Source organism: Dromaius novaehollandiae, chromosome 1 (genome assembly GCF_036370855.1).
Source record: "Dromaius novaehollandiae isolate bDroNov1 chromosome 1, bDroNov1.hap1, whole genome shotgun sequence".
NCBI classification, from domain to species: domain Eukaryota; kingdom Metazoa; phylum Chordata; class Aves; order Casuariiformes; family Dromaiidae; genus Dromaius; species Dromaius novaehollandiae.
The window spans coordinates 185,343,435-185,369,293 of NC_088098.1; the positions used below are offsets into that span (position 1 = coordinate 185,343,435).

General features: G+C 36.2%; 1 protein-coding gene across 5 annotated transcripts in view; it reads right to left on the reverse strand.

The window, feature by feature from the left end:
• Positions 1–25,859, reverse strand: part of VWA8 (von Willebrand factor A domain containing 8) — a 187,204-nt gene that overhangs the window by 73,514 nt on the left and 87,831 nt on the right. For all 5 annotated transcript variants that reach the window (XM_026099176.2, XM_064504817.1, XM_064504816.1 and 2 more), the window contains 6 exons: positions 25,779–25,855; positions 11,880–11,955; positions 11,044–11,179; positions 9,024–9,143; positions 6,785–6,990; positions 1,109–1,260 (listed from right to left, as the gene is read on the reverse strand). In XM_026099176.2, the coding sequence (XP_025954961.2) occupies positions 1,109–1,260; positions 6,785–6,990; positions 9,024–9,143; positions 11,044–11,179; positions 11,880–11,955; positions 25,779–25,855 (767 nt within the window). The remainder of the gene's footprint in view (positions 1–1,108; positions 1,261–6,784; positions 6,991–9,023; positions 9,144–11,043; positions 11,180–11,879; positions 11,956–25,778; positions 25,856–25,859) is intronic.

Here is a 25,859-nt window from a genome sequence, read left to right on the forward strand (position 1 = left end):
TATTGTAATTCTCTGAAACAGAAATTTCCAAGTGACATTTAGCAAAGAAACTATGTCCAGAATTCCAAGTGTGCACTGTCAATTTGATATATGCTGTAGTAGATCAAGCATCGGTTCCGGAGGTATGTAATGCTTCAGTCATCAAAATGAAAAGGTTCACCCACAGTCATTAGACTGCCAGTCTTATTTTAATAGGTATATGTAGGATGCTAGGTATGATAACAGTGGTGCTCCAGCAGGAGAAACCTACACACTGACACCTATCATCAAGACATCATGTCATGGGAATCAGTCCCTCAGCAAATATAGAAGTAGTACATCTGACAGAAAACTGAATTTTCCATAAATCCCTTCCAGTTCTTTAGAAAGCTTTCTTCATTAAAGGGAAATATTTGTTTCTCCATAAACAAATTATGTATCAGAGTTCAAGCCAGAGTAAGATTTCTAACTACTTTTCAATATGATTTACTTAAGCCTTTTCTCTGTGAAGTGTACAAGAATGAATTAAATCTGTTTTAATTTTACAATTTATTCTAAAAAATTAGCTATTTTCATTCCAAATCCTGAAAAAATACAGTGCAATGTGCCAACCACCAATATAATTAAGGAATATTGATACACAGACACATACAAAAGTGGTTTTTAGAGCTTAAACGCTTAAGTGCGTTGTCATAGTCTGTAGAAGCATTTTTGTAGAGCCTTTTGAGAGTATTAAAGACAAAATCCCAGTCCCACTGAAGACACCTTATTTCTTTTGCTACTGCTGTAGGTGGCAAATAACTGACAGAAATGAGTTGCAATTCAATTAAAAAACACAGGAAAAGAAACAAGTATTTCCCTTTATTTATGTGTATCTGTTTACCATACAAACTATCAATGTGTACATGCACATTAACTAAAGATTAATATTAGTAATAAGCAAATACTCTATCATATAATATTTTAAATTGTTATAACTTATTTGTAGTAAGCAAAACTTGAGCAAAAGGAGAATTGGCTTCAAGTATTCCAGGTTGTTCTTAAATCAGTTAGCAGAAAGATAACAGACTATCAAAAGAGTGATCATGAGAGACCTGTCTTCTTAATATATATCTTATGTTACTCTTACTCCTTGGCCAGCTGTACATTGGTCGGTTTTGCTCCAATAGGTATCCCATGTTTGTGCAAAGTGCTGATTAAAATTTCACTCATTTCTTTGTTGTAGGAGTCAAAGTCAAATACATTTCGAACAACATTTGCCAATCCTTCAGTTGGAAATTTCTGTGAAGAAAAAAAGCCCCCCAAATTCTTTTATTGAATATCTCTATTAAGTTACAGCACATTATAAAACACTTTTAATGTGAAGAGTTTCAACAGTAACTTTGCTCAGCTTTTATAGATGCGCAAGTCATCAATGCTTTTTAAATTTCCTGAATAAAGAAGGAACACTGATTCAAGTCAGAAACAAGATACTGACACTAAACCTGAATTAATTAAGTAGGAAAAAATGATTTAAATAATCAGTTTTAGTCTTGTCTTTAGTAATCATTTTTATTATACACCTAAAAACCAAGGGGCTAACCACTGAAACATAATGTAACTAAATATAGCCTGTATTTTAAATTTAGAACTGCCTTCTGCTAAGTAGGAAGATATGACACAAATACATGCATTCATGTACTCAACTACACAATTCATTTAACAATTCTGATTCTTAATGTTGAATATAGAAAAGCAGAAGATACATTGCTTATTTACCAAAAATGACTTTCAGCCATTGATGCCAGGATGGATTTTAGTACAAACAGAAATTCACTTAAGATACACAAACATTTTTTTAATTAGTGAAAAATACTACCTGAAACGTGCTGACATAAGGAAAAAAGGTTTTTCAAACTTTCATTAGTATTTCCAACAAAGGAAGTGTTAACTTCTGTTAGTGAACTGGACTGATGATTTATGGCCAGCCATGTCCTTCCAGATTTCAGAACTAGCCTATTTCATCTTCCTACACCTATTAATTATTGCTGTACTGCAAGAAGAAAACAAATTTTCCAGCCTTTTTATCTCCCAGGAGACTTAGAAGCCTTGACAGAGCAGTCATTGAACTGATATAGTGGAATTAATTGAAATGAAGAAAGGTTCTTTGTTGTTTTTTCTTTTTTATAAAGTTGTCCTATAGCCTGTGCCATCCTGCTTAAAATGTCTATGCCTTACTGAATGAAACACAGGTTCCTTCCAACAGATGTTCTAACTACACAGCATAAGACAGCATAAATATTTCATTATTATTTTATTACGATAAAGTGCAGCCAACAAACTGGCACCAATTTATCTCGTTCACGCAGCACCTATTGATTTACCTGCCCTATACTAGAGACTGCAGAAACCTTGAAGTGCCTCAAATATTATCTTGTTTTCACTAATAGTTTCCAAGTATTTCCATGTTCTTCCGAATCATTCTGACACCAATGCCCTTCTCCTCAATGAATGGTGCTGATAGTTCTGTGCCTCCTGTACCAGTAGGACATCTTATAAAACTTATTTCCTCAGGCACAACTGATCACCGCTGTCAAAAAACTGTTCTGAACACAAGTACTTGCCAAAAGGCCCTTCACTTCACTTATTAAAAAACTGTAACTCTCTTGTTTCAATCAGTACAAATTCAACCACTTTTTAATAACTGCCTGGATAACTGCTTACTGAAGAAAGGCAATGACAGTTCACTTGAAGTTAAAAAAAAAAAAAAAAAAAAAAGTTTGAGCATTTGAGTTGAACATTTTTTTAAAAATCATTTGGTTTCTATTGATTTTTAAAACCAGATTACTGGAGAAAATATTGATCTCTCATCAGTGTGTCTGGTTCTCATTCATTGATTCCTTCCCTTACAAGCAACACCTCTGTGTGTATGTTTGAGTACTTTCACATTTTAGATTCTAGGCTATTTCTTAAAATAATCAGTAACATGATTTTTGCTTTTAATAATATTGTATCATATACATTTTATACTTTATTTGATGCAAAATTATTACAGAATTTGGCTTGGTGAAAAATCACTATTTTTACAGATCTAAGTTTCCATGAATACATGTATTGCTATAGTCTACTTAAAAAGTATCAGGAAAAAAAGAGTTTGCAAGTACAAATAAGGAATTTTAAGTTATTTTATATACACCGAGGTCTACTCACTCCTACCGGCACTCCTGAAAACAAAGTGACAATTTATCTGGTAAGAAAAGATCTAATAAGTCTGTATTATTTTGGATTTCTACCTTGTGTTCTCACTATCACTCACTTTCCTATGTATTTTTGTGACTTCAGATCCCTGCGCATTTCCCATATTGCCAACACCACGCTAAAGGCCTAATCCTGCCGCCATGATACCAACAGATCTCTCCCCATCTGCAAATTCCTCCCAACCCTTACCTTTCTCCTGTGTCCCTGAGGCCCTCCCACTGAGTTCTGCCAGCTCCTCATCTGTTCTGTCAGCTGGGCAAGACGCAACACATCCTATGGCTCAGCCTGAGCTACGTGCATGTTAATCGATTAACCAGCATTTTGTGTTTGGTGGGCATCACCTCCTGCCAACCAAAATAGTTGAACTCTCCCCCTGCCTTTCCTTTCACTGGGAAACTAATGTCAGTCTGTTCTTCTCTGTTACACAGCCACTGATTTTGATTAAACCAGCAGAAACCTAATTATCTCTGAAAACTGCTGACTGATATTGACTGCAGTTGGCCAAAAGGGTAAAAGTCTACTGGTGTGTGTGGGGCAGCAAGGAGAGAAGCAATACAGACTGTGACTGGATAAGCCTACTTTCTTTTTGAGGTTAGGCTAAACAGAAAAAAAAATATTAAGCTTCTCTTATCTTAGCACAAAACTTCACTGAACAGGTGTAAAGGCCTGACAATTAGCAGATTCCAGGACGAGAAGGTACCTTAGACATTCACGGTTTGAAAAAGCAATCTCAGACAAACAAGACAAGACGACATATCAGAAAAATCTTGTTTCCTAAGCTCAACAGAGTCAGTAGAAAAGCTATTTCAGTTTAATTTGGAATAATGTGGCTTGTCTGATTAACATCTGCCAGGGATACTGGGTGAATCTGGACTCTGCAAAATGACATAGAAAAGGTTTAGTGAAAACCTGTAAACTAGATTGCACAGAAACAATGAAGGAAACCCAATGGAGGGAGAGCAGGGATGCCTACTTACCCAAAAGCCAGTTATTAGCATCAATACCTCTAATATTTGACACAATCTGACAATTGCAGGAGAGTGCATATATTCAGATTACTTGCTATCTAGAGCTGCAAGACTCAAATTCAATCAACGGGGGGAAACAGTTGTACCATCCAAGTTAGGCAACTGAAGTAGACAATCTTCTTCGTGCCTGCTGTTAGAGGTCCTCAAACTAGCTTGGCAGCCCAAGCTTCATCAAAAAACCTCTTTCCTTACGAAAAGCTCAGCACAGAATGCAGTACAGAACCTGAACTACAGCTACAACCTAAGTGCTATGAGTTCCCTATTTGCATAATCACTATGCAAAAATGCCTGTATGACTACGCTGTAGACACAGTTCTACATGTTGAAGACCACAATTAATCAGAGTGCAGAGATTAGCACAGTTTAATTACATGTTGATGTCACAGTAATCAGAATATTCTCTAAAACGACTAGCCCCAGTGCTCACATGTGCTTTCAGATAACAGTAATCAACAGCAATTATTTCTCCCAAATTTCCAACCCTTTTATGAAGAAGCTAAAAAATACCAAAATTATGTGAAAGAAATCAAAACAATAGTACAAAGAAAGTGGGGCTGTGGAACTGCTCTAAGGCAAATTGTTTAACAATATGACTAACTTCCCTCCTTCCTTCCTAAGGACCAGCAATTTCATTGACTCATTTCCCTCCTTCCTCTCTCTCCCCTACCTGAAGACCTAAAAGCCTCTTACTTTAGAATAACCATTATGTTTATATTCATTGTTTACATTTGGCTACTCCTGGCTTTTTTATCATTTAGATTGAAAAACAAGCTACAGTAAACAAAATGCTGAATCCTTTCAAAGACACTAGGATCTTGAAGACAAATGTTATAGAAGAAATCAGAGATGCATGTTGGAGATATATCTGGATATTTACACTTGACTTTGAAAGAAAGAGGTGACCAAAAAAAAAAACCAACAAAAACTTCCTCCCTCATCCATGCCCAGTGCCAGTTTCCACTGACCACACTCATCTGCTTAAGTGAAGGAAGCAGAAGCAGAGAAAAACTGTCTTTATGACAATTAGCAATGCAGCTCTTCCAATCTCCTACTGGATGCTGTTCACACACTAAGAAAAGAAGTGAGTCCATGTGTTTCAGCACCAGTTGGTGATAGAGGGCACTGCAGCTAGAGATTATTTGGAGACAGAAGATGAAGGAAGAAAGGTAAGAAGGTAGGTAGGAAGAGCCAAAAACTATGAAGACAGGAAAGGGATCACTTAACAAAAGCTCCTAAACATCAGCTTTTCATCAGTACAGCAATTATTCCTCAATTTATACTTTTTCCAGTTTCATTTCAGATGTGTGTTGAAATACACCAGCAACGTTATCAACATGGTATGTGCTTCTATGAATATGGTAATACCTATCAACTGGTATGGCATCCTAATAAAGTATTTCATTTACAAGTTTATTTGGATAGATTCCCCAGCTTCTGTGTCAGAATTTTGTGAACCCTGAGTATAAAGTTATTGTTCATGCGTTTTTTCTGCATTTCTATTATAGTAGCACTGTTTCACCATGTCACTAGACCTCATGGCACTCTACAGACTACAGAACACAAAAATCTCCTCCCTCAAAGTCTAAACAAATTGAAAAATTTAAGAAGTAATTCTAAGCTGCAGGATCTAAATGTATGTCTATATGGGTGAATATGAACATAAACACAAACTAAAACCATCATGCAGCCCTATTATATTATGCATTGTTAAACACAGAAAGAATAGGTCAAAGAATTTGAGAAATTATATTCTAATCATAATTATTACATTAATATTTCCACTAAGCTTCAATAATCCAAGAAATACACTATAAAATAATAAATTACCCTCTTTATGATTATAAACAGAAGAAAATATTTCAAAGAGGATTCAGGTATTTTACATTTCAAATACCTCAGACAAAAAATATGCTTCAATTTATAAGGATATAAGTCAGAATCTACTGGTATTTTAGAAATGTCTTTATTAAATTAGATTTCATGATTTCACACTTAAAACGTGTGCAGGAAGCAATTGTGGTAATGAAATACCTGTTGGCTAAGTCACTATCCATGTAACATTTTCCTAAAACAAATTCAACCTGTGGGGTACTACTGTTATGCAGCAGAGTCTCCCCAGTGAGATGATTAAAAACAGAAATTTCATAGCTGCATAAACTGAACAGTCACATTCTTCTTAAAGTATTGTATACTGACTAGGGAATTTTATAATGTAGACTAGTATAACAATGCATACTACTTTCACTTTATCATTATCACATATTAAACATAATGGAAGAACAGAATCACAAGTATTCTGTGTGTCTTTAAGTAAAAATGTACAAGAAATAACTACTTGTCTACATCTGTGATCCTCATCCTAAGAGTATCTCAACATCTGAATGTGCTTGTTCTTTCAAAATGCAAATCTTTTCACTGAAAATTTGAGTTGATTGCTACTAATTTTTAGTATAAAATTTGAAGCTTTTAGAAAAGATATGCCATTATTGTTCATGCATTTTTGTTTCATTTTTATGGAATCTGATTTTGAGGTACAGTACCTGTAAATGTTTTACAATATTCACAACTTCTCTAGTTGAATAGGGATAGTTAATAATTCCTTGGTCAGCCAAACTCCTGAGTTCTCCAAAAGCAGCTACCAATTTTTGAAGAATTGGCTCTGGAACATCTGGACCGTATTGCCTAAGCATAGCCAATTCAGACTGTGGCTTGGGATTATCAACAGCATGGCAACTAAAAATGTCCCCTAAAAGGAAAAAGCATACAGTTAAGTAATTTATAAAGAGAGAGCAAAACAACAGCCTCCTTAAATTTCATACAGCAACTTAAATGAAAGTGATTGGTCAAGAGGATGCTGAGTATCTGTTTGTTGAAAAAACAAACTAACAAACAAAAAAACCCCCACCACTTAGAAAAACGCATAGGATGAACTTGTTATGAAGAACATATGGGTTCCAGAAAACACAGAGGTCTCTTCCTCCCTTTTCATGAAGGTGATCACAAGGGAGAAATTAACTTCAAGAAGAGGCACAAATCAAATGAATGTACAAACAAAGAAAAGAAGACAAGAAAAAAAGTTTTAAAGAAAAAATAAGACAGGTTGAGTGGGACCAATCTGTAAATGCTGTCAGAACACCAGCAGATGCAGGAAAATCTTGATACTCAGGAGTGCCCTAAAGCAAATCCTGTGAGGTCTGGAGGAAATACTGGGTTTCTCATTTCCCTTTGTATACCCTGAAGTGTGGTAGGAAATTTGTCAAGCTAATCTTTACATACATTTACATTATATTTGCCCCACTCATAAATTCTGTAAGAGTGAATTTATTTGTAAAGAATATTTAAAAATCATAAAAGTTTGTGCAGAAGCATGACTAGATTCTGCTGAAAAAGGACCGGGGCTAGAAGCAGAGAGATCCCCATGCTTGAAAAATAAAATCAACAAAGATGACAAAAACCTGAACCCAACCTTTGCCATGTGAGGCAAATACAATTCTACTGGGATAATCAGTTTTCTTTAGAGTGTCCATATGAGAAGAGGGGGAAATTAAGTCATGGAAAAGAAATAGGCTGTAATAAAAACATCTTGGGGCAACATAGCTGAGTAAAATTCAATGCCAGTGGGTCTCTGACATGGAATGCCCATTCACTGGAAACTACACCTGAAAAACAAAAAGCTATTTTGCAATACTGAGTTGTGTTTGCTCCTACTTTTATGAGGTACATTATTATTTTTTGCAGAATAAGCATAACAAACAAGATATCACTGAGTGTGGGATTCAACTAACAGATAAGTAAAGACACACAAATCAAGGTACCTGCACATAAGTGGCTAAGCTTATGTGGACAATATCGTAAGTAGACAATACAGTCAGCGGAGTCTGGAGAGCTATTCAGCTGGTACTCCAGGTGTAACACCACCAAAACCTTGCCACAGGCAGACTTAGACTAACCTAAGCCAATACCTTGGCACAGGCCAATACACAGACTTCTTCATTACTCACCCTTGCACAATATCAACTTCTCTTAGATCTCTGTTTTTGCTGGCAGATGAAGCTGTGGGGAATCTTTTTGCTGCTATATAGGATTTTTAGGAACTAACAAGAGCTTGTTCAAAAGAAACTGTTGTTGATATGAAAAGCTTTGATGTGATATTTGGATGTGGCTACATGAAACTAGGATGACTTCAATATCTTGTCAGATATATACATTTTGAGAAGGCCTGTCATAAACCAGCCATGTGCATGGAGAAGCTAATGAGGATTAACAAGCAGGTGGCATAGTGCTAGCACTATAAAAGACAGTAGCCCCTCTTGAGGGGGACAGAAAAAAGAATGATCCATCAAACTCACCTCTTCTACTGAAGAGGACAGCACTTGGCCAGTGGCTTGTTTGACATAGGAAAAATCAGTGAGCAGGTGTATTAACCATTGGTTTGAGGTATCAAACTGCTTATAGCTTATGTTTTTCTTATACTTTCTTATACACAATAAAGACTCATTATGAAAGACTTCTTGTATCTTTGTCTGTCTTCTGTGGTTGTCTAGATCCCATAAAACAACTCTTGTTGTAAGGCAGATGACCACATACAGGTGTGCACTTCAGGGCAAGCTCAGATACTTACATTAACATACTTAAACTGAATCCCACCCTGAGTGTCTTATGTGAAAAACAACACTGATGTGCATAAGGATCCCCTCTCCCTTGAAATCTAATAAAATAAAGACAGTCATTCTATCAATCAGTTCTACTAGAGATCATCATTTAATATGAATGACTTACCTAGCGTGCCAAAAAAGTCATTACCCAAGAAAGGAAATCCAGGTCTGTTTGCTAGAACTATCATTCTAAAATCAGGATGAATTACTATTACATTTTCTCTCCTCTCTGTATTAGCACAATCTGGAAAACAAAAAAAATTTAATAAATACATATTTAAGCTTTGTGATGTATCAGCCAACTACAAAAAGACCTAATAGTTACAACAAACCTCTCAACAACTTAATAGCATGGCCTTTGTCTCTGAGTGTTTTAGGTTTCATTTTAAAATTTCATAATTTATTTCACAAAAATTTAGCTGAATTGTTTCACTCAAAAAAAATACATCAACTGTTCTTGGAACGAGGACTACTAATGTTATTCATGTTTAATTTAACCTTGCTGAGACAAGCGGTGAAGAAAGGATCTTTTTATAGAGGTCTGGCATCTTCTGGTCTGGGAAAACAGGACTGAAGTTTGCCCTGCATATATTAAAAAAAGTCTGTGAAAAGCCAGAGACATGTGAAGGCTGTTTCTCGAAAATGAATCAGACTGGCTCCTCTTGCTTCCTGGCAACATGTCTCCATTGGCACACGGTATTTGGGAATCCTTTCAGCTCATCTACAAAACTACAGTATTAAGTGTGATTGGCTAGCAAGTTATAAAAAAAAAACCCTACAGTTTATAATCACAGGCACAACTCAGTATTGCACCAGTGTAGAGGACCGGTTCTCTACATGCGGTTTTGTCTCGACATTGCTGCTGCTGCTGCAAAGCCGCTGCTGCCAAGGCGCATTGGGCAATGCTGCGCCGGCACCCCCGGGAGCTGTCCGCGAGGTAAACAACCTCGTGCACCTGCACGAGGTAAAAAGGGCGTGAAAAGGGCAGAAGGTCATCTCTAGGGCACGAACCGCATGTACTCATTTGCCATCTGTGCATGAGCAGAAGACCCCCAGATGCCCCAGCCCGTTTCTGGAAGGTTCCGAGAAGGCGGACTGCGCATGACAGTTAATCTGCATGGGAAGCGAGGAAGCATCTCCCAGAGGTGGGGCAAGAACCTATAAAGACTGCAGACTGTGTGAATAAAGGGGCGGGGGGGGTTTGCTTGCGACGACTGAGGAACTCGAGCGGAGTCAGCAGAACCAGACGCCACTGGATCCACTGGTGGTGATATCTATCTTTCTCTCTCTCTCTCTGTCTTCCCCTTTTCCTCTCTTTCTCCTAAACGTGTGATGCGGGACGTGTCTAGTTAGTTGATTCCATTTTGCCTTAATAAATCTTAAAACTGGTTGGCTGGTGTCGTTTCACCTTAATTCAGTCCAAGGGCATCACGAACTTGGTCGTTTGGCCCCAAGGGAAGGGAGGTCGTCCTGAACGACTCCCTTCGGGCCGCAACAACCAGCTAAGTGTTGACTCACTACATAAAGCACAGTGTCTACTAACATCAAAAGAGCACTGGTCTTTCTTTGAAAAATCATAAAAAATATTTAGCTCCTGCAATACATGTGAATAAAATTCCAATTACAAAATATTCTCATGCTGCATGAAATCTTAAAATAATGAAAATACACAATATTTTATTAGATAAAACTCTTAAAAAATCTAGCTTAGATACACTCTCATCTTTTTTCTTGGATCTGACAAAATTATACCCCAACTATTTAGATGAGCAGAACCAAAATCATAATTTGGTCAACTAGATCTCTATTTTTTATGGTGAATAAGCTGTCAAGAATTCAACTTAGTTTTTTAATTCCTCCACAAAATTCATGATAATACTAATATAAGAAAATGCTTGTGGGTGTTGTAAAAGTAGCTTATGAAGTAATCTTTGAAACACAAATATTTGACATCTCATACATTTAAAATCATTTTCTAGAGGAAAAAAAATCACTCCAAATTCTTTAATTGCTAACCTTTTGGCAGCAAATATATGTATTTCTTTTCAATTTAGACTCTTCTGGGGCTCTAATTAATAATGTAATTGCTGAAAAAAGCAACATGTTATGTTTTGTTGTAAATGATCAAAGCACTATCTACTTACTGGCAACAATTCGCCTTCCGTCTGACAAAACCATTTCCCCACTTTCTACCAAAGTTTTCAAGACACAGGTAACATTCGTCGGTGCTTTGTCTGCCTCATCAATTACCAAAATATGTCCGAACTTCACTGCTTTTACCTAGAAGAAAAAAGAATCAAATCATCACAACCCCCCAGAGAAATCTGCAAGAAACCATTACTGACTCCTCAGTTGATAGTAGTAAATATCTCAGTGGCACTGACAGAAGAAAGGGAGTCAGAATGGGGGAATGAAATATGACCTGAACTGCAGCAGACTGAAATAAAGAGGAAGCAAGAGAGACAAGAAAGAAGGTTTTTTGGCACATGGATGGAAAGGACTGTGTTAGAGAGGGAAGTGAGGACCCTGAGTGAAGATGAATTGGAGTATGGACAGAAAAGTGCATGAACAATCTGGGTCTAATTGCGAACATGAAGCTGAAAGAACTCAAGAATAGTTGTAGGAGCTATCTGGAGTCCAGCACAGTGGGTTGGTGCAGGGCATTTTTAGATACTACAAAAGATGCAGGAAAACATCACTGCATCAGCTAGAGTACGTTAGGTTAACATGGACTAAATTATTTTCCATGCTCACTTTGTGTGTGCAGACTCCCAAGATTATTATCCTATTCAGCAGTTGGCACAGAAAGCTTGACCAGTGTTAGCAAAGTAAAAGTTAACGGTGTTACCACATTCACTCTCACTAACCCATGAAAGTAATCAGATCACAAAGGATTTTCTTATTTGAAAATGTCAGTGTGTTTCACTATTTGTTTTAAACGAGAAACTTCCAAATATATGACCAAAATGTAACTACTGACCAGTGGTGAATCTTCATATATAATAAGCCCATCTTTAACAGAAGGTTGTAGAGTAAGGCTTTGTACAGTGGTATCCCTGAAAAGTGGAAAAACAAGGTATTAATTGAAATACACTGGAACTTTAGTCACAGTAAACTTCAAAATGCATATATGAAGCTGAAAACTCAGTTTTTCTCTTTTGTAGGAAAAACAGTATCTTTATTTTTTAAGAATTTGTAAAGAGCTTAAACTGAGACCACCACTGTGGTAGCTTCTTGGTCAAGGGAGAGCATCACAGTAGTGATGCTCAAACTCTCATAAACCCTGGAAATGAAAACACTGAAAAGTCAATCTATTTCTTTTGCATGGAGGTATATTACTACTATTACTACTACTTCTGGTTAAGCATGTTTAAACTATCATTTGCACAACAAACAGGGAAATCTCCCCAGAAGAAACGAACAAGAATTCACTATATCATAGTGAAATTGTTAATATTTTAGTTGCTCTTCTGTACATGACATGTCACCAGGAAAAAGTAAGACTAAAAATACTTCTGCGGAATTCTAAAAATCAACTATTTTTAGTTCAATCTAAACTGTACCAGATGGAATAACTTTACTAGCACTTGCTACATTTTGTATCATAAACAGTGTAAGTTCTGGGATGGAATGGAGAGGCTAAAATAACATAGTATTTCTTTTTGAAAATCTGTTTGTGGCTAAATTACTCAAATGATTTTTTTCCTTCAAATTTAAAGCAGTCTAATAAAAACCTGTAAGGAGAACATTCCTTAATCTTCATTACTATCATCTATTTCAATCAACACTGAATGTGCAGATAAATGAAAAATCACTGCAATTCAGAAAGGTCCAACATAAGATATCTCCACACTGGATTTACCTCTGCATCTCATGTCAGGAACCAGGGGGAAACCCTCCTGATTCTGTGTCATACTTGTCAAAACCCTCGTACAGTCAAGATCCATAAAACCAGCCCCAAGTATCTTGGGGTTCTGAGAGAGAAGTGAGCTAAAGAATAAACCACAGGTGGGAGACAACAGAAGGTCCTCATGTTTCGCGCAGTTCCATAAGCAATAGGAAATGCAGTTCAGTCTTCGGGCAAGTAGGCTATGCATGCCCTTTACTCCTACATTTCAAATTCTGGATTATCCAAATTCTGCGTCAACAGAAGGATGAGCTGTTCACATGACATAATCAGACAGGACAGCCACATTTATGCTGCTTGAGACCCACACGCTGGTCAATAGGTAAGGTTGGTAAACCTTGCATCAGGTGCAAGATTTGATACAACATAAATTTCTTACCTTTCACAGCCATGCAGTATAAAAAACTGTTTGCTTAAGCTAAGCTGACTCACTGTTCCAAATGTCTACCTTACTTTTATCTTCAATTTTGTAGCACCTTGTAAAAAACCAACAATATTCTGATAAGCTCCACGTGTACTGTACAGGAAATCAAACACAGTACTATTTGCAATAAACTACTAAATGGCCAGCTTCCAATTACAGTTTAAAACTGACAGCATAACATGCAAATTTCCTCAATTTGAAACTCCTGTCAGCAGGATTTCTTTCCCTAACAAGTAATACTTCCTTGTTTAGCTTTAAACTCATGATTGATTTATCTCAATGTCTCCCATGCATAACAACAACGCACAGGGAGGAAACAGAGCTATTTAACATCTGGCTACTTCATTTGGACTTTAATCCAGCAGGGAAACGGTTAAAAAGTCGAGACTTCCCCCATCATTAATCTCCAGCAACTGCAGCATCTCAAAAATAGCAGAACTCCCCAAAAATAACTATACTCACATGGTATTTACATGCAACAAATGCAGCTCTGCATAATTTTTAAAACCACTTAATCCATTATCCTAGAAAACCTACTAAGAAATCAAAACCAAAGCTTCTGTGGTCATTCTTCTTGTATATCCACTTCTACATCAGACAGAGAAATCACTAACGGAAGCTACGAGGACAGACCAGTGACGTTTGTTTCTCGGGCACAGATTACTTAGGGACTAAATTCTTGGACTGCATGCATCAGCCTAGCCCTGCAAACAGTCATCATTTCTAGTTCACACTACACAGTTGTAGCTGTAGAAGGGTTTTACAGTGTGTAAGCCAAACCCTAGAGTATACAAGGGCACAATTGCAGGTTACTAATTAGTCAGGAATAACCCATGGAAAAAATATTTTAAGGAATTAATCCATGCAGAAAAAAGAAAATATTTTTCAAACCTGAACTGTGAGTTCTTTAAAGCAAAAGTAAGGCCAGAAAGTGAGAGGATCGAAGGAAAGCATAGGCCAAGAATAAGGTAAAAGATGATAAAGCACTAGCCATAAAAAGCAGCCAATGCATGGAAAAAAAAGAATGTGAGCAGAATATGGGAGGAAAGGAAGCTATCTGTAGTGGGGCTGTAGATGGGCACAGGTAACAACGGAAGAAAAAAGAGAAATGTACAATGTAAATGCAAGATGGTACTTTACACAGAATAATGTATTTTACTTTTGGTGAACTGGTTAATCCTCTACCTCTGCACAATCTCCGCTATGGAATACTAACTTGTGCTTAATACCACCAACAGCTCACATAAATCCATAGGATTTCAATCTTTTAGGAAGACAGAACTGACTATGTCTTTGGGGGAAATCAACACTGGACTTTGCAGTTTATATATTACGAAAGTTGCATAAATCAGTAAAGAGTGCAGAAGGAATGGAAAAGAAAGAACAATTAACATCCTAAACCCAGCTTCTAACTTTCTTCTCATTTTGTTATCTGTGGTTCCCTGTTGTTATTCAGCCCTAATGTTTTAAGGAAATACTTCAGGAGATTTGCAATGTACTGTAGAAGCTAAATATACAGCCAAATACTAATTCCATTGGTTTGATGCCATAAATGCATGCAAAACTCCAACATTTGCTTAGGCTATTACATTCAGCAAATGCATATAAGAATGATCTTGCTGGGTCTAGTACAGATAAATGTAATTTTCCTTTCAGAATCACAAGCTATGCAATTAGATGTCATTAATTTCTGTCCTTCAGAAACCTAACGTGAACTAAGCAGTTCAAAATATAGCTAAAATAATTTGCCTCCTTAGGCCTTTTTCTTAAATTTCTACTTTGTAATGAACTATGTAAAAGTAAAAGCACTCACTGAAAGAAAGAACAATAAAAATATGCTAAATGTGAAATATTTCTGAACAATATTGGTTGCGGAGTTTTGCAAGTGTAAAATACATCTGGTACACCTAACTGTAGAATTTCATTCCCACAGAAAATCAACTCAAAAGTCTATCTCCTAATTCACTTTTACTTATTAACATCTTATATTAACTACACACTAACAAAGGCATGAATATCAAAACCCCATAACTTCATCACGTTTAGCACCCAAGATGAAAATACTGCTAACACAAGGCAGCAAGACTGTGGGAATGTAGAAGCAGGTGAGAAAAACTGTCTGGCAAATTCTCATCTTGCTTAACTGAACAGATTTTTCTCCAGGTTGTAAAAGAAAAATATGAAGAGGTCAGCAATATCTTTCCTAAGAACTTATTTTTATTTTTTTCAAGCAAATCTTCTCCACAAACATACAGGGAGAGGAAAAAAATCTGGTATCAAAACCCAGCAACTCTTCTTCTGACAACACCATTGAATTCATAGCAGCATTTCCGAGACTGCTTTTGATGTTTTTTTGTTTACTAGCTCACATCGCTGTCTGTTCTGCCCATGAAGATGTACGTTTTGCTACTGGTGTATTGCATATCCCAAAGGCAGCTCTGAAGTTTGCAGGCTTACTGAATGCAGACTAGTCATCGACAGTTACTACATCTTGACAGCAATGCCTTCTTTCCTGGGAAAAACTATGAAGTACAGCAGGAGACATTTCTATCAACCACAGAAAATGTTTTTTTGGCTACAGCAGGCGCAAGGGAAGGGATAATCTCACTGGACTTTAACCAAGTCTTACAAAACAGTGCAGGCTGGAGAGGGACATCCTTACCGCAAAATACTCACTCTCCTTATTGCAGTGATCATGTCTCAAGGAATTATCAACTTCCCTTTGTAACTTAAACAGAGTTCAACCAGATGCTAATAACTACAGATGACAGCATTTTTTAAATTTTCTTTTTAATTTTTAATTTAAAATTTAATAAAAATCTATTTTTAAGTCCTCTTCACTACAAGAGTGAACTGAAACTACTGTCCACCCAGATTACAAGTATCCAACTCCTTATTAGCAACCTGGTTCACAATTCAAATACACCCATTCAAGAAAAGAACACTCCATTCTGCCCCTGTCCATTTCCAAGATGTATCCAAATTCTATTAAATAATTTAATTGAAAAATTACTCCATAAAAAGAACAAAGGAACCATTACCTGTTATCTATTTTATTGCTTAGAATGAATTTCTCCTCAACACAAATCCAGTAAGTTCAGCATTTCTTACTGCATTCGCTGGCAAATGAATGAAATGAAATTTCATTTTCAAATGAAATTTAGAGCTATATGGAAGAGCTGAATTTCTCTGTCGACAGACCTTGAAATACAGAAGGATGGGAGTGATAGATGGAAAGAAAGGAAGTCACCAAACGTTCTGGATATCTGTTATGGGAAACAGAACTTGTTCCCTAATTTTTCTTTCTGGCAAGGTTCCTCTTTTCCTGAAATTTGTGCTATTAGTTTATCTTGAGGACAACCTTGCTGAAAAATGCTTCTACAGAGAAGTCCAAGCATAAAATTCTTCCTAAAACTGTTCATGCTGTTTATGCGACAGGTCTGCAAACATATACTGTATGTGCTGACACCTATCCCCTCCAAACACTGAAACATAAATGCCAAAATAGGATTTGAACTATTTTATACTTTATTAATTGTCATCAAATTTAAGGAAAGGAAAATGTATTCTACTTCTGTATTTTAAAACATGAGTCAGCAGCAGGCTTTAAGCCCAAATACAGGATACCCTATTAGCACCTCAGTTAACCTGCCAAACATCCATATTCACTGGTCTTATTCCAGCATGGTGAGTGCTGAAGAATACTGTCCTGGCTTTTGTGTGCACTTACACTGAGGCTGAAAGGGGAGAATAACTCTTGAAGGTAACTTGTATTTTCAGGACTGGTACACATGGTAACAAGCTTGGATAGACTAGGTTCATGTTTGGTCATCCTCCTATTTTCCAAATGGAGCTCCATGCCGGTTGAAAGGGAAAATCAGAGTACCAGAATACAGGTTCTAATGATTTTTGTACTTCATTTCTGTGATAAACATGTATTTTCACAGCTATATTTCAATCTGACATGGATATAGCCATCTGCTGTGACCTCATTCTAAGAGTATTTGGAAAAATAGATATTAGGTCAAGAGCCATTTGAAGTTGTTTATTGGTTTAGCTAATCCACTCGTGTATTATCCTAATGAAGAGTAGGAGATCTTACCCCCAAGAAAAGATCTGCATGGCTTTGACATTTACAACTGAATTTCTTTTACCTCTTTGGCTGACCTATCGTACGGCCATTGCATTGCATGATCTGACCACTATGCTCAGGAAATGCTGAAATACCTGTAAAGCCAACCAGCTGTCTCATTTCTCTGTTAAAATATCGTAAAGCCTTTTTGACCTTCTCTGTGTACACTGAAAATTACGCCCCTGAATTTTTTCTGCTAGAGCATTGTAGCTACTCAGCAGGACATATATTTGTTTAAAATCTAAAGAATTATTTGGAGTATAAAAGTACTTATTACTGGTACAACTGGGGGTGGCAGAATAAAGGCCACCAAAAGGAATTATATGTTTAATTCAAGTTATATCTTAAATCAAGTTACAGAATTACTTATAAGTGATCCATCTTTTACAACAAGATGTAACATTTTCACATAATTTCTTATAACAACATAATGAAATTCACTCACCCTAACTGTCAACTCCATAAATGAAGAAACACGACTTCCTACAGCTCCCCTCATTATGTATAGTAACACAATTCACTGAGTAAACAGCTAGAAACTGTTACTTCAACTTTAGAGGAAAATGAAACGCCCTAGCAGTCCAACTTAAGTTATTTCCCCGTAATAGCCACACAGCAGGAAAATTCAAGTTGAATTCAACTTCTACAGAAAGGATAAATGAGGTAGCTCTTTAACACCTGGAATCTGCATTTCAGAGCTAGTCTGAAAGCTTATGAAAAGCTAACTTTGCAAACAGAAACCACAAACTTGCATGAACTTTTGTAAGCCTTGCATTGCAATGCTGAAGTGATTGACAATGTGCTAAGAAAAGGGGAAAAAAACAACAAAAATAAAAGACAAAGAAACCTGTTATATGCCAGCCAGCACATTCAGTGCTTCAGAACATAAATCTGCACAACAAAAGTATGTCTTGTTATATTTATTTCCCAACCTGAGCTGCGTAAACAATAAACCATGCACTATAAGGCTTTTTACAACACCAAAGGAAAATATTCTAGACATATACCATCCATGCCTCAAAATCAAGAAAAATAACTACTTAGGGTTTTTTGTGGCTGTCGACATATCAATATGTACACCCCCATCACTGGATTCAGTGGATCCCCCTAATACAAGAGTGCAGCTTAAGAACATTTTTTTCTGCAAGTCTGCTACAGAGATTGCTTCTCAGTGGTTTTTCACTTTTAAAACAGACCTGCAGAGCTATATCAGCATTTATGTTGTCTCACATAATCATATATTCTCTTAAGAAAAGATGACCAAACATAATTCTGAGAACAGGCACACCACAGTTATACAGTATCAGATGTTCATCTATGTCTTGGGTTACTTATATTATTCTTTCTGAAAAAACTTTCTAAATTAGAATTTAAAAATCTGCAGTCAATAAAGCTGAAATGGTAGTTGTAAATGATCTCAGCAGGGGAAACAGGTAATTAGATTCTATACTGATTATATGTGCTGAAAAAAGAGGGAAAGAACATTAAAAGATTAATGCACAGTTTGTAGAAATTATTGCTTGTAGGGACACTGCAAGCTCATTTTCCTACCCCAAATCTCTCCATTAATTTGTTAAAGATCACAATATAATTACATTTATTTAAAAAAGGATAACATATGTAAACTCAGTTAATTTTAGGAAGAAAAGATCATCAGATTACTGTAATTTATTAGAGACTAGAAAAGGCACAATGCAAAATGTAGTAGATGTTTAAAATAAACCCTGTACCACACTTTCAAATCATCACTCACTCAAACCAATATAGTAAGTCTAACAGGAAGTTAAATTCTTAAGTAAATTCTTCAAAAGCTAACATAGCAATAGGAAGAGCAGTATAAGGTAATGAAATACCTTCTAAAATAACAGTAAGATTATCAGATAAATAGAATTTCTGTACCAGTTAGTATTCTGTTGACAGTGGTAGATATCAAATTCATAACAAAGCCAAATAGCTTTAGCATGGCTATATGTTAATGTCTAGAAAGGGGGAAAAGCAGTTATTTGAAGTTGCAAAAAGGGATATCACACAGAGCACTAAGAATTAATATAGCTAATTAAAGGGCACAACCCTTGAGGCAAGCACTACATTTGCTAATTGATTTATTTAAAAGAAGAAGAAGAAACTTCCTGTATGCTCTGTTTCCATGAAAAGGCATCAAAGCATATTTGTAAGCAGCTTCAACTTTTTAGGCATCACAAAAAAACAACTCTCATGCCCCCAAAAGTTCTCCCTCTTTTGTTGCATGACACTGTAAGTGTTTCAATTTCCCCAATGAATATTTTGGGGAATACTTTCTCTTGACTCACACACACATGAACAGGACTAACTGGCTCACGACTTCTGCAGATTCACTGAGGCTCCAAGTAGCCCCAAATCCATTCATAACCCAGTTTTATTGGTGCAGGCTACACTGCAGCCTGCTCATTGAAAGCTATTTCTGTGACTTCAGCGTTCTTACACAACTAAATAACTGCAGATCTGCCTGCTGCAGGTATCAGAGTTGAGGTTGACTAGCTTTGCTTACCACGACTTCAGTGGCTACATGTGCAGTAGCTCAAGGGGAATCCAGCTCTCTCACTAGCTGAGAGCAACCAAGTCCCTGTAAGCATGCAAAGAATTGGTACTTTTTCTTTCCAAAAGTTTGTAATTTTGTAGAGGAAGGCCTGAGGCAGACACTCTGTAGAGATGGAGACGGTGGGCTACAATTTGTGCACGCCCTGTGGCCGATCTATTGCTGAGACAGCAGGAAGCCAGGAAACATTTAAGATAAATTTTCCCTTAACAGCCATGAATTATTTACACTTGTATCATAACAAGAAAGAAATGCTCCAGAAGTTATCAACTTAATCTCATTACACAAAGTGTTCTTATTCTTCTTGATCTGAAAACGATGAAAAGTCTGAAGCTGCCTCTTATTTCCCTTACCTTTGACTACTGCTCCATTCTGACATGTTTCTGTGTCAGCTAAGGACAGTGCAAACAGGCTCCCCACAAGGGAGATTTATTTATAGATTATAGATTATTTAATTTTATAAAGACAAGAAAAAAACAATCTTTAACTTTTTTCCACTGAATGATTTTGATTTTGCCAGACACATTATTGCAACTTATCTAGCTGGGGTCATCCAAATGCTACCTTTTGAAAATTGTTGGTAAATCAATGAGTATACCATACACCAAACTTTATGAAGAAAGTACTGACACAGCAAAAAAAAGTGTGTCTTCCTGAACCACGCAAATGTGGTGCTTGGAATATAGACTTCCTTTGCACATTTGATTTTTCTTAAAGAAGCTACCTCCTAAAGAGGGAGGCTTTGGTTGCTATCAGAGCAATTAGGAGCACAACTGATGATGGCAGATAATTATTTCGGAGAGTTCATGTCGCCAGTTGCTCTTTTTGGCTACATGACTTAAAGCCAACCCAGCCTCAGCAGAATAGAGGTGGCAGCTTTCATGGCTGTGCAACACCAGATCTTGAATTCATACTATGTGGCTCTTCACACTATTTCTCCAGTTCTCTTTAGCTGCCTAAGATTTCAGATGAGAATAAATTACATGTAAATCTTGTTCTCTTTTTTCCTTTTTTTAAGCTCATGTATTAAAGACTAGAAGTATATTTTAATGAAAGCTAAGATCAGACAACATCATATGACCCCAAAAGCTTGATGTATATATTAATCCAGTGCCTTTAGCGCATAAAACCTAGCACATAAATCTAGCACACAATCCGGTGTCTTTAGCACATAAAACCATTTATATTAGCAGAAGCTACTATAAGATGTAGGTCACTGAATTTTACACCCTCCTAGTCAGAACTTAAGCTGCTTAGAAAACTGGACTTTCTATTACAAGTCCCTTCGCCATCCAATATAAACAAACAAAAAGAATCTTGAGCCATAAACCAAGCTTGCACTGGAAACAGAAGGATAAATGTTGTAGTACAAGCTATACAAAAGCAGTAACTGCAAGGAGGAGAAATCATTGTAACTGAAATTTAAAAAGCTGGTTGAGAGTAAAACTGAATTCCAAACACATACAAAACTAAATACTTAAATAACAGATATAGAACGCTTGTACTCCAGCAAAACTATTCTTTGTGTCAAATAAGCTACTAATTTAATGGTAAGAGAAGTAAAATTAACCTTTTCTCTTTGAACACATCAAAGGAGCCAACAGTCTAAAGTCCACGATACTTTCTTATGATGTTTTTGTGCAAGCAGCTGGAAGCTTACATTTTTACGTTTATCTATTACTCTCATCAGTGATAAGAAGGATTCTATAGTCTAATGCGGCACATGTTCTTGCTTCAGTCTTCTAAAAAGCTTTAACATTTTTTCTTCCTTCTGTTGAGTCTTGTTGTTTAAAGAAACGTAGGCTTCAGATTTTTGTGAAGAACCCCTCTTGATTTCTTTCTACATTGCTCACATTAGAAAGGGCAAAAATAATGACAAGAAGGGTCAAAATGATGAGGCTTTCCAGGGTTCACATGGTTAGGAATATACACAAATACTTGCTTCTGAGTTATGTTTATTTGGAAGATGTCAAAGTTTCTAAAAAATTTCTCATTTTTCTAAGAAAGTCATCCAGTCTGTTTTCAATTTCTATATAGATCCCTTACGGACCCCCAAGTGCGCAGGGCTCATAGATTCTCACCTTTCTAGCAGCAACATGAAAGCACATGAAGCAAGGTGAAAGCAGCAAAAACTTAAAGTTTAATATTAGGCAAGATAACACTGGTGCATTTTTTACAACTTGTAGCCAGTGTCCTGGGCAAAAAACAGCTAGACAACCACCCTGGCGAGGTAGATGAAATTCAGGATTTCTGTGCCGGAACTTATTCTTGTAGGAAAGGGGGCGACTGGAAATCCTTGGCAGATGAAAGTTTCTTCCTTGCACACGGAAAAGCAGCAAGATGCTTCGTAAGTGAGCAGAGTCCTGGAGAGAGGCCAAGCAGAGCCTACCCCAAATTATCATTTACCGAAACAGAATCATATAACCCCACATTTAATACAGCTAGTTGTGTGTATGTGATAACTGAGAGTTAGTATACAGCACCTTTTTCCAGCGCTCACTCTTTTCTAGGTCCTGATCTATTCCAAATATTAAGAAGTAGATAAGAAGGAACCAACATTTTGAATAATTTATAAGAAAATATTTTTCTCAAAACCTTATTAAATCTAATCATGGCTACCTTTCAGTTAAGAGTTTCAGTTTTATGGTCCAAAAATAGTTCATAAAATTTAACAATTACACCCAAGAATATAAAACCTCTCAATGAGGTACTGTAAGAAATGTTAAGAAGAAGGATTTATAATCTCCACAAGCGATCTAATTCTTAAGGTCAGGCTGACCATTTCATGTGAATCAGTGGTACAGCAAGTAAATACAGATGTCAGAAAGGATGTTTAAGGAAAAAAATTTCTCCTAATTCTGTTTTCCATCTCCCTGCATCATTTTCAAGTACAAGGCATAAAATGTGTGATTTTAAAATCACTCCTGATATCAGCTCACTGCCCCTAATAAGGAAAATATTCTCTGATATTTAAAAAATGCTTCAATCTCTTTGAATACGCACACTGTTAGATCAGCAGAACTTATACTATTTCACCAAGTAAAAAAATCAAACAAACCATATTTAATAATATTTTTAGTTCTTTTATGTTCCTGTTTGTTAGGAAAGGGGCTGAGGTAGTCTTTCATAACATATGCCTAAATCAATTATACTTATAATACAATACAATACTTATAACACAGTGTGATATACTATACCACAGTGTATTTCCCCCCTATTTGCCTCATAAACTATTGAAAATAAAAATTTCCAAAATTTCATCATGATTTTGGCACTTAAGTCTCATTAGAAATCTTTTTTTTTAAATGGAGGTTAGATTCATAAATCATTTAGAATACTTCTGAAATTGTATTTAAACTGAACTTGAATTCTCATTTTTGCCTATTATTTATTCACTCCTTTTATTTATTACATAATACTACATATTAGTAAAAATGTTGGTTATACTAGTTTTAAAGCTCTTCTCACAGTTTTCTCCACTCCAGCAGTTTCTTCTCTATGTCTTCAATTATAGCCACTACCAAGGGCACTTCATAGGTAAGTATGTATCTCTCTACTTCAGAACATAACAGCTACTATTCAGTTGCAACATCCACTCATTACTGATTATCCATTTTTATAATAAATACATGCACATTATTTGTTTTATAACTAATTATATGAAGTGATAGTTGATATGGGCCAGTTCAAGAACTGATGATGTCTCTCACCACCAGCCATTTTCCTATATATTTGATACCTCACTAGAAACTCAGAGCCTCAAAAGATCTTCAGCTGTCATTTCCAGAGACTAGCTGAAGTGGAACTAGAGAGTCTTCAACTTAAATTCTAAGGAATATCGAGGTACAAGCTGTCAGACCTATTTCTGAAAGTGCCAAAAAAGTTTACCTTCATCTGACACTGTATCACCTCTGTATTTTTCACAAAGAAAGCAATAATACTGTTCATTTCTCTTACAAGGCAGTTAATTAAAAGACAACTGTACAATGTTTAATTCCTCTAGATTTATAATCCAGTATATCACCACCATAAAAACTACAAAGTCAGAAAAACTTCCAGTTAGCATGTTTAATGATATCGATGCTAGCGCGTTACCAAACTGCAGAAACACCTAGGGCTATAGAAGATTAGGTGCATATTTGAGCACATTTTCTAATACTTGTGAACCAACAGACTTCTGACTGCATTAATTTTTCCCCACAAAATATCTAGAAGTTCAGTAGCAAACAGATCTCTTTGTAAACTTTATCTTATTTTGCTCTGGAATTCAATAGTGTTCACTAACAACACAGTAATCCTTGTTTAACAGCCTGATAAATGGTATTATAAAAACTGGGTTCTTTACAAGGTATTTCAAAATGCCACCTGTGAAATAGAGATTTCCGGTTTTTCTATACTCAAAAATTATTTTTGTGGAATTGCATAGCACTGTTCATCCTATTTTATTTCCACCTATTTCTAGAACCCTGTAACCATAAACAGTCCTGTATAGAGCCTAAAGAAGTTTATCTTGAATGGGAAAAAAGACTTTTTTTTTTAATGTACTAACTAGCATGTTGTAACTATATTCTACAGCTCCATCATCAACCCAAACTGTACGTTTATACATCCTTCTACTGAGTTATCTGAATTTATCTTGAAGTGCTGTTCTGCTTAATTACACCTCACTGGAGAACAATTCAAAAAAGACACACTACTGGAGTATCTTGTGAAATAAATGAGATTTGCAAAAGCGATAGTGAGTTGTACCCAGAAGGGATGGGTGGCTGCTCCAAGCAGAGAAGATAGTAGGAAAGCTAATGCAAAGCTCAAAGTAGCAAGTCGCAAAAGCGATGTTTAGAGAAGAAGTGATGGAAGTTTAGGAGAGGAAGTATGTAGAGAAAATGGCAACAGAAAAGTGATGAAACAGAGCTATCCAAGTGTCAGGAATACATAGTCAAGACATTTCAAGACAAAAAGCTGAGGGGAAAAGCGTTAAAGAGACTGTGTTTTTAAAGGGCAAAATATCAGAAGACATACATTTTTATTAATGCTATTTAAGAAACACTGCATGTAGAAAGAGGCAGTGTGGTAGAAGTAGGAAGCTGAAGAGAGATAGGTAAAGATTAGGATGAAGCTGGAAAAGGGTGCAGTTCAATTCAAACAGATTCTTCTTCTTCTAGACATATTAAATCTTTATCCCAATTTGCTGATCCACAATTTAGGCCATAAAAAGCAGGCAAATAATTTGATATTAAAGCATTACTCAGCATTACTTGTTGTTTCTTTCAGCTTTTGAATCGTTTAAAATTGGTTTGCTTTCTTAAAGTCCCTGTTTTTTTTTAACTTGCATAAGAAAAAATAATTTTTTAATTTTGTAATCCAAACATGTTTATGGATGAGAAGGAAATAAATGTGCTTAGTAGGAGTGCCAAAGGAAAAAAAAATAGCCTTTACTATCTAGAACATTCTTTCTCTAATGAATGACATATTCAAAAAAGGACCTTTTAACTTTTTTCTCATGCAATTCCTCATGATTCGGAAAATTTCACCAGAAACCTCAGCAAAAGTCTCTTCTTGACAAAGGCTTGACAGCAGCATGCGCAGAGTTCTACTTGCTACTGTGTTAAACAATGTGACCTCCTTACGCTCTTGTACCCCCTCCTCGATGTCAGCCTATTGTCTCTGCTTATATGAACTCTTCCATAAATGACCCATTTCTAGGGTCTGTTTGTGTGCCACCTACCATAACAGGGTCTGCCTCCAAACAATAAGAACAAATTTAACTTCAGAAACATGAGTTTTAAAACATGGAAAATCAGATTACAAACAACAAAGGATAGAAATGTAACATATCCTTACCTATGCAGCTGTAAATACTCTCTGGGTCTGTTTAAGAGGTGAAGGAATCTGTCAACAATCTTGTTTTTCCCAACGCCCTGC